Source organism: Fukomys damarensis, unplaced genomic scaffold (assembly GCF_012274545.1).
Source record: "Fukomys damarensis isolate Sample0158 unplaced genomic scaffold, DMR_v1.0_HiC HiC_scaffold_21, whole genome shotgun sequence".
Taxonomy (NCBI): Eukaryota; Metazoa; Chordata; class Mammalia; order Rodentia; family Bathyergidae; genus Fukomys; species Fukomys damarensis.
The window spans coordinates 33633044-33642604 of NW_022900933.1; the positions used below are offsets into that span (position 1 = coordinate 33633044).

A 9561-nucleotide genomic window follows, 5' to 3' on the forward strand; every position below is an offset into this window, starting at 1 on the left:
GTTGTCTGGTGACGTTGTAGCTTCACAGCACAACACAGCACATCCCTCACCCTGCACGGAGCTGCTGGTGTGTGAACCTACGGAAATGCAGTAGATAGAATTACGTGCCCTGCCTGACCCCTTTTTTTGTTACAAGTCCTCAGGACTGAATCCAGGGTCTGTCCAATGAGCCACATCCAGCCCTTTCCTTTATCATTTATTTTTGAGGTGGGGCCTTGGTAGGTTAGCCAGGTTGACCTCAGACCTCCTCCTGCCTCAGCCTCCTGGAGTGCTGGGATCACAGGCATGTGCCACTGTGCCTGGCTGAGCACAGGATCCTTGACAGTGCTAATCAATGTTAGGCTTCTGGCTCATGTATCTACTGTACTATACTTCCTGTCAATATCTGAGAGTGCTCATCTATTCATTAAAGCTTCCTGTAAACATGGGCTGGGGATTTAGCTCAATGGTGCCGCTGCCTGCCTCGCAAGCGCAAGGACCCGAGTTTGATTCCTGGTACCCCCCCAAAAAAGGCATAGATAATTCTTTTGCTGGGTGTGGTGGTGCAGCAGGTAGGCTGAGGCAGGAGGATCTCTATGAGTTCGAGACCAGCCTGGGCTACCTAGTGAGTTCCAGGTCAGTCTCAACTACATAGTGAGACCCTGTCTCCATCCCCCCCCAAAAAAAAACCAAACTAAAACAAAACAAAAGCTTCCTGTAAACAGCAAGTTGCGTTAAGTGATAGTAACCTCCGATGGGCACATCTGGGGGCTACACCAAATGGCTGGCCCAGACCAGCTGGGCTTGTGACAGTACATCCCATGATGCATGCATGACAAAACCCCGAATGGCACTTCTCAGACTGCGTCTCTGTGGGGAAGCAACATGGCATCTTCAGCTGGGAAGAGGGAGGGCTGGGGTTCCCAGGGGGTTTGCCTCCAGGGAGGTGAGTAGTGGCCTCAGGGTTCGAGCTGGGCCTTCTTCCTATCAAAGCTCAAAATTCACCTCAGGGCCTGTGCTTTCCAAACTGCTCTGCAGAAACCTAAAGGCTCCAAGATTTCTTGGACCTGTCACAGATGGAGGGTTGTCACTATGAGCAATCCAGGGAAAGCTCTGCCTCTGAGCCCACGACAGGCCCAAGTTTCAGTAGGAGAGAGATCTGGGGGACCTGAAGGCCAGGGAAGAGGGGCACCCAGCTACTGGTGAGGAACAGCAGAATGGGGGTCAGGGCAGAGGAGGCACCTGGAGACCATGCCCCCCCCGCTGGCGTGCTCTAGGCAAGCTGCTCTGCCCTGCTCCAGGGTCACCTGTGGGCAGGGGCAGGGCCCTGAGCCACTGCACCCAAGGGTGCTGAAGACCCAACGTTGAGCTCTAGAAAAACAGAGCCTTGTATGTGTAAAATATATCTGAGTTTGCATGGAGATTTATATTGTGCACACAAAAATATAAAAAGTGACCCGGAAACATACCATAATGCTAGCTGGGGCCCTCTCTTCGTGACAAACATTTGGGAAATGTTCTCCAAGTTTTTCTGTAATTTTCTGACTTCTTTTCACGTCAAGGAGCATCTCATACACAGGAAACAAACTAATGAGACAAAGTGGTTTTGTTGCTATGGAGGGAGGGGATTTTCCCAACATTAGGTGGTTCCAGGAGGCAAGTGAGTCCCCATTGCCAGAAACTGTCCCTGTTATGGGAAGCGGGGCCCTTCCAGCCAAGACAGGAGCCTGGTTGTCGTGGCCCGCTGTTCCAGAGCAGCGGGAGGAGCCTGTGGGCATAAATAGGCCGTGGTGGTTCTGGAGAATCTGGCACTCCGGACAACAGCGCCCGAACCGCACTCTACTTGCAGCCTTCTGCATAGGGCAAGTAACCCTGAGGCTCCCGGCGGCGGGGACAGTGTGGCTGTGCACTTTCAGAATACAGAAAATGTGGGGCGGCTGGCGGGAGGCAGCCCAGAGCTGGGGCTCCGAGTCCTGGCTCTGGAGTCAGGGCTCTGGGGCCTCTGTCTCCTCTGGATCTGTGTCCCTACTTCTGCCAAGGATGGGAGTATCACTGGGGACACTGGTGGATTCTGAACGGAGCCTCCTGTGTGTGTGGCCCGGGGGTGCCCTTGCCAGGCTGTGCACACCACTGTGCCTCTGTCAGTTTGGGTACGGGTATGATTCCAGGCTACCCTGGGGACTTCACTTCCCCAAGGCCAAGGCCCCTGGCCAAGCAGAGAGACAAGCTGCGTGTCCATCCTGGCCTCCCTCATGCTCAAGCGGACCAGCCCCTTTTCTCCAGAAATAATTTTGGGGGAAAATATTGTTCATGTTCTTCCAAAGAAATGATTGCATCAGCCTAAGAGTAAACAAACGCTGTCCCAGGCTGTGTCCCCTCCGTTGCCCTGGGGCGGGGGCTCCAGGCCTGCTGTCCTTTGACCCCCAAACCCCGCCCTCAAGGCTCCTCATAGACTGGGGCAGAGAGTCTGATGCTGGACGTAAGTGACCCTGTGCACTGCAGTCATGGGGCTCTGGACTCTATCCCTTTGGTCCCTGTCCCGGGCCCGGGGACTGTGAGAGGAGTGGCCCAGTGACCGCCAGGCACCTTCGTCACTCGCCTCGGGGAGCCCCTCACCGTGCTGCACAGAGACAGCGGCTGGGGCTCAGGGAGCTGGGGAGCCCATTGCAGACTCTGACACCCGCTTGCCAGCCTGGCTTTCTCTCCACCAGCAGGCCCCGGCCACCGTCTGGGCAGCTGCTCTCCCAGTGCTCCGGCCCTGTATGCCCGCTCTGTTGACCTGCTGGTCCAGGCACTGGGCTTGTCACCCCGAGGCGGAGAGGTGCCCTGCACTCCGGCCCTGGACCCTACCTGGGCTGTCTTGGCTGTAGGGGGGAGCACGCAAAAGCAGAGGATCCCTGCTTCTCATCCTTCTGCCTGGGCTCTGCCCACTGAGCAGGAGGGAGGCAGTGCTCTGACTCGACAGAGCGTGTGCCCATGCCTGCCTCCTTCCTTGCTTGCTGTCCTGTTTTGGGCAAGTCCCTTCACCTCTCTGTGCCCAGTTTCCCCACTGGGAAAAGTGGCAGCCATCACAGCGCTCACCTCCAAAGGTGAGAGGCAGCACAATGTAATGGTGCACGCTGGGTCCGAGACAGCATGCCCGTCGGAGGTCACGAAGCCAGCAAGGGCACAGGAGGCAGCAGTGGGAGGCCTTGGGGCGCCGCCTGGTCCTCCTCCCCACTTAGACGGTCTTTGCTTTTCAGAGTGGAGACGATGTCGCTCCTCCTGGCTCTGGGGCTCTTGGTGGCTGGGCTCTGCCCTGCCATCTTCTGCCACCCATGTGGCCCGGGAGCCCAGGAGACTGTGACTCCCAACGATGGAGACAGCAGGGTACACATGGACACCCTCACAGTGGCCTCCAGCAACGCAGACTTCGCCTTCAACCTCTACAAGAAGCTAACTGTGGAAGTTATGAGCGAGAACATCATCTTCTCCCCAGTGAGCATCTTGGCCGCGCTGGCCGTCATGTCCCTGGGGGCCCTCAATGCCAAGCTGATGGAGCTCCTCCAAGGCCTCAGGTTCAACCTCACGGAGACCCCCGAGGCAGAGATCCACCGGAGCATCCAGCACTTCCTGCGCACCCTCCGGCAGCCCAACGACAAGCTGCAGCTGAGCATGGGCAATGCCCTGTTTATCCAGGAGCAGCTGCAGCTCTTGTCCACATTCACGGAGAATGCCCGGAGTCTGTATGCAGCCGAGACCTTCACCACCAACTTCCAGGACCCAAATGCTGCCGAGAAGCTCATCAATGACTTCGTGAAGAAGGAGACTCAGGGGAAGATCTCGGGGCTGGTCAAGGGCCTGGACCCCAGGACCATGGTGGTCCTGGTGAATTACGTCTTCTTTAAAGGTGAGGGGGCAGGCAGGCACGGGGTCAGGAGGAAGCAGCTCTTCACTCTGAGCCTTTGGAGCTGTTTCTGTCCGGGCACTGTGAACTGTTGTGAGAGGGGTTTACCCACCATCATGGGGGGGGCATGGGTGGCAGCGCCTGCCATGCCCGTAAGGATCACCTTCTCCGGTAGGGTTTGTCCGAATTACAGCTGGAGTTCCGCGACACAGGGCATGCAGTCAGCCTGTGTCTGAGCGGAGCTGTTTGTTCATAAAAAGGGGAGGAGCTCTCCTTTCTGACCCCTCCAAGTGGGTGGGAACTGCAGCCTCATCTTTGCCAAGATGCCATGAGATGCAGGCAAGAAGGCCCACACACTGTATTTCATGCCCCCGGTCACTGGGTGCCAGAGCAGAACTTTACCTTTGCAAAATAACAAGCCCTGCAGCCCCCAGAGCCAAGATGGCGGTGTGTGAGAGAGGCAGGCGGCCCGCTGCTGATGTGTCAGGGTTGGGGTGGAACCAAAGGGGCCCAGACCTGGGATAGCCTTGGGTAGAAGGAGGGCAGGTTCTTAGATCACAGGCAAGAATCCAAGGCAGCCATGAGGAGAGAAGGGCAGAGGAGACCACAGGACTGGTCATGGCCTGGGCCCAGACTGCCATGGGCTAGGAGAGGGCAGGACCAAAGCAAGGAAGGCCAGAGCATGCAGCTAAACAGGGACCCTCTCTCTACTGGCATGGGACACAGCTACAAGCTGTGAAATGGAAGCAGATACCGGGGCTGCTGGACCCTAAGGCCCAGAAATGGGCACAATTCCATCCCTCTGATGGGGTGGGGTGGGGGGACCACAGGCTTCTGTAGAGGGCAGGTCTGAGTGGATGTCTGTGGGCAAACGCGGCTCACACGAGAGCCGAGGACCCAGGGCCAGCACAACTCAGATCACAGCTTTGGGCACATCCAGCACCGCTCCCCTAAGACATCACCAGTGCCAGGCCCGATCCTGGGCCACTTTGGCTCTGGCCTCGGCCTTCTGTGAGGGCCACCCTCACCCCACAGCTCATGCTGAAGGGCTTTGCCCTCGCTGCCCTCCCCACCACCAGGGCAAGTCCAGCTCTTTCCTCCCACTCCCAGCCAAGCCCTCCCAAAGCCCTTTCAGGGTAGTGGAGGATTTGGGGTGCAGAGGGTGTCCCTCTCTAAGGACCCAGGGACCCATTTCTCCTTGCCCCCAGCTTCCCTGTTCTGCTGCCCCCTCCCCATTCCCACAGGGACCAGGTCTTCATTTCCCCACCCGCTTCCCAAACTGCACTTCTAGCCTTTCCTTATCCCCAGTAGCTTCTCCCCTGCTGCGGATTTTTCCAGACCCAAGCCTACGCCCTGGGTGCTGTCACTGCTCAGGGAGCTGGCAGAGCTGGCATCCAGCAGGGCCACCCTGGTGCTCACAGAGCCCTCTCACTGTGTGCTGCCCCCTCAGGCACGTGGAAGATGCCCTTTGACCCCAGAAACACCTTGGAGTCAAAGTTCTACCTGAGTCCTAGGCGGTGGGTGCTGGTGCCCATGATGAAGCTGGCGAACCAGCGCATCCCCTACTTCCGGGAAGAGGCTCTGTCCTGCACCGTGGTGGAGCTGCCATACACGGGCAATGCCAGCGCGCTCCTCATCCTCCCCGACCAGGGCAGGATACCTTGGGTGGAGGAGGCGCTGAGCTGGAAATTGCTGAAGCAGTGGAGGGACTCCCTGCAGCCCAGGTGCGGAAGCCCCGGCCCCCAGGCCCTCCTCCCCCACCTCAGGTCTCCCCAGGGCTGTGGAGGGAGAAGTGGGGCAGGCACAGGGGAGGTCGGGGTCCTTCTGTCCTCGGCTGTCTGCGTGGCTTCGGTCTCTATTTCTTCCTTAACAAGATGGCACATCAGGGAGAGCAGGTCCCGAGGCGTCTTCGGCACAGCCCCAGCATGCTGAGTGGCTCCTCCTGCCTCAGCCTCTCGGAGACAGAGGAAGACTGAAAGGAGTGTGAGGCTGAGGGTGTGACAGAGGCTGCGAGGATCCGCTCTGCCTGGCTGCTGTCAGCTCGTTCACTCAGCACGACAGCACCGGACCCGCACCGTGACAAAGCCCTGGATATAAAGAGAGGGAGAGGACCCTGGGGCAGAGAGGCCTCAGCGCGAGGGGGCTCCTCAGTGCCCCCATGGGTCCCTGCTCCCCCAGCACTCGTGCTGCCCCCCACTCCAAGGTGCACTCCCCTGTCCCCCCTTCCCACTGCCCTGCCTTCTCCAGCAGCTCCTCCCCTCCTCAGAACCGGCCTCGATGATGTCACCTCCTCCAGGAAGTCTACAGTGCAGGCTTTTGCACCCCACCCTGTCTCTCACTTACTATAGGGTCCCTCACCTGGGCAGGTGTCTCCCACTCGGCTCTGGGAGGGGCCGAGCCAGGCTCGGCGGGCCTGTGGTCTAGGCCTAGCACACTGCCTGGCATGTGTAGACACTAGCAGATGCCAGTGGTGACGAATAAATTAAGAAGAGTACACACACCTGGAATCCCAGCTCTCTGGGAGGCTGAGGCAGGCAGCTAGCTGGTTTGAGCCCAGCTTGGGCAACCTAGTGAGACGCTGTCTCAAAACTAATTTTGAAAGGGCTAGGGACGCAGCTCAGTGGTAGAGCACTTGCCCAGCATGGGAGCCCTGGGTTCAAACCCCAGCATCACACGAGCAAAGAACTGGAGGGAACAGGATGTTTCCCTCAAGAGAAGGGTGGGCCTGGAGGGACCCAGGACTCCACACTGTTACATGAGGAGATGGGCACTGAGGCAGGTGGTTGGTTTACGTGGTTCTCCTGCCCTAGGTGGATAGACGAATTCTACCTACCCAAGTTCTCCATCTCCAGAAACTACCAATTGGAAAGCATCCTCCCTGAGCTGGGTATCAGGGAAGTCTTCTCCCCGAAGGCTGACCTGTCGGGAATCACGGGTGCCCGGGACCTGCAGATCTCCCAGGTGAGTCTGTCAGGCAGTCTGTCCTCCAGGCTGGAACTTGAAGCTCAAGGGAGTGCTGGGTAACTCGGGGCAGAGCTGCATTTCTCAGCCCCATCACCTGACCGGAACACCCCAGAGCCACCCTATGTTGTTGGCTGGTCCCTGACCCCCACAAGGTCATGCATTCTGGAGCTGGTGGTGAGGAACCGGTGGGCTCGGGATCAGACAGCGGTCCACACTGCCAGGCTCGGGCCTGCGGACAGACACTGAGTCTTCCACCCTTGGCTTTGTCGTCTGTGAAATGGGGGCCATGCATACCTGCCTGTCAGGACAGGTGGTAGCGATAGGTAATAGTGACACCTATGTGCTATGGTGACAGGAATGTGCTAGGAGTATGGAGAAGGGGGCTTGGAACTCTCTGACTGCTTTCCAGAGGCACGACCATGAGAACAGAGGGGCAGCCTGCAGCCTTCCCGAGTCCTCGGTGCGAGCCCAAAGCCCCTGCTTGGGTCTGCACTGTTTTCTAAGAGCACGGGAATGGGGGACCCTGTGCCAGTGGGGACCAGATGGCCAGATGCAAAGCTGTGTTCTGTGTGGTCAGGACATGGCCAGGGAAGCCTAGAATCCCAGCACTCCTGGGGGCTGAGTTCCAGCCCACCTGGAGAAGGAACCTGGGGATGTATCTCAGTGTGAAGATGCTGACGATTGTCGGTACAAAAAAAGCAAAGCTCTAGGAGGTGGGGGCAGGAGAGATCCTGGGACCCATGCTGGCCAACAAGGCGGCTCCCTCCTGTGGGGGCTGCTGGAAGCTGTTTGCTGGGGAGGCAGAGGGTGCCCTGTGGTGCCTCTGCCCCTCCTCCAGGCTGTAGGGGGCACAGGCCGTGCGCTCAGAGGACTGGCTCAGGCTGTCTGTCCATCTGTCTTCGCCTCTGACTCTGAGCCTCAATCTGCACACCTGTGTGAGGGCTGGAGCAGGCGGACGAGCCTAAATATCGACAGAGAAATGTCCCAGGTCGACCTCCGCGCTGCCCTCCTGCCCTCTCCGTCTCCGAGTGATGCTCTATTGTCTCCACAGTTCTTCCACAGAGCTGTGCTGGATGTGGCCGAGAACGGCACAGAAGCAACTGCCACCACAGGAATTAAACTTATCTTGACATCTGCAAAAGTAGACCCGGTGATTGTGAACTTCATCAGGCCGTTCCTGATCACCATCCTCGATAAGGAGATCAACAGCGTCCTCTTTATGTCCAGAGTGCTCAACCCCAAGCCAACCTAGAGCTCCCCACTGAGTGGGGTCCTGGCAAGGAGCCAGGGAAGGGACTCCAGGGAGCGCCCAGGCCTGGCCTTGTCTGTACCTGCTCTGCCGTCTGTTCCATTGAGGCCTCCTGAAGACAGCAACAGTCCACCTTCCCCGACACTTTCCCTGTGCTTCCCTGCTGCGCATCCACCTCCATGCTGTCCACCTGTGTCCTGGAGCCAAGACTCTGACCTCCTGGGGCCACCAGAGCCTCGAGCCCTTTCCTGCCTTCAGTGCTACCCTCCACCAGGACCAGGCTCTGTCCGCTGCTGCCTCCTGCGGGGTCCCTGGCCTTGTCCACATCTAGCTCAGGCCCTGGACCAGTGAGCACAGATACAGGGAGATATGGGGAGGGATGGTATAGGGCATGACTGGAGAGGCTGGTAGGATAGCACACCCATTGCTTGGCAGCTGTTCCCTGCATGTGCCTTATCATAAATAAACTTTGCCTCCCGTTACTTTCACTTCTGACTTCCCTTTCACCGGGGACCTGAGTTCCTCTTTCTCTGCTGGGGTCACGGTCTCGGAGCCAACCTCACCTCCCTTCCCCATTTCCCTCCCAGTGAAGGTGAGGAGCCTGGACATAGCATGGTGGGAGAACGGCTGTCGAAGGCCCCTGGCCTCTCAAGGTCCCTGCCTGATGCTACAGGCCCCTTGCTTCTGCAGCTGAGTGTGACTTGCCACACTCCGTAGGATGCTCACTTCTCCTCCCGTCCACAACCAGAGCACAGCACTAGAGCAGACTGGCTCACCCCGGTCTCCTATCCAACTCAGGTCTTACCTGGCCAATGGCCCCTTCAGGGAAAGAATGAAAGATAGGAACGACACAGAACACCAAACACAGAGCGGCTGACAGCGAGCAGGGTCCTTCCCTCTGCCAACGCCCACAGGTGCATGGCCTGCAGGGGGACAGGGACAATGGCAACTGTCACCCAGCTTCAGGACACTGCAGCTGCTTGGGCAGAGACTGCACCCCCAGAGAGAGACCTTCTAGTCTCTGACGATCTATGACCCAGATCATAGATGGTGGTGAACCTATGGCACGCAGGCTGCAGCGGGCAGTTTGTTATCACTGAGAGCTCTAAAAGGTTCACCATCACTGGCAAGGATGCTATTCTTGGTCCTGTTTGATATATGAGGAAACGGAGGCACAGAGAGGCTAGGTAACTCCCCCAAGGGCACACAGCTCATTACTGTCAGCAGGATGTTATCTGAACAGGCTCGATGCCAGAGGGTCACTCCTAACCACAAAGGGGCTCTGCCTCTGAAAGATTCCCCCTGCCATGACCCCCATGGGACTTACAATTGGGTGGGCAAACGGAGGCTGAAACGAGGCTCTGGAAGCTTTGAACAGGCACTGAACTCAGTCTGGGGGTCAGTAAGGCTTCCTGGAGAGGTGACATAAGAACTAAGACCACAGGCAGATGAGGAGGTGCAGGGCTGATCAGAAAGCAGATGT

The 9561-nt window shown here is 58.1% G+C and overlaps 1 protein-coding gene across 2 annotated transcripts; it reads left to right on the forward strand.

Annotated features, from left to right (window-relative positions):
• The first annotated feature begins 1748 nt into the window (after positions 1 to 1748).
• On the forward strand, positions 1749 to 8566 carry Serpina3 (serpin family A member 3). Of its 2 annotated transcripts, XM_010609170.3 has the most exons (5): positions 1749 to 1841; positions 3222 to 3868; positions 5316 to 5589; positions 6676 to 6826; positions 7881 to 8566. In XM_010609170.3, exons 2-5 carry the CDS (start codon positions 3232 to 3234, stop codon positions 8079 to 8081), a joined length of 1263 nt encoding a protein of 420 aa, XP_010607472.1. In that variant the 5' UTR covers positions 1749 to 1841; positions 3222 to 3231; the 3' UTR covers positions 8082 to 8566. The 2 variants fall into 2 exon arrangements, 1 of the variants encoding a protein (XP_010607472.1); XR_777311.3 differs by lacking the exon at positions 7881 to 8566 and having other exon boundaries at positions 5316 to 6068; positions 6676 to 6750.
• The last annotated feature ends 995 nt before the right edge of the window (positions 8567 to 9561 follow it).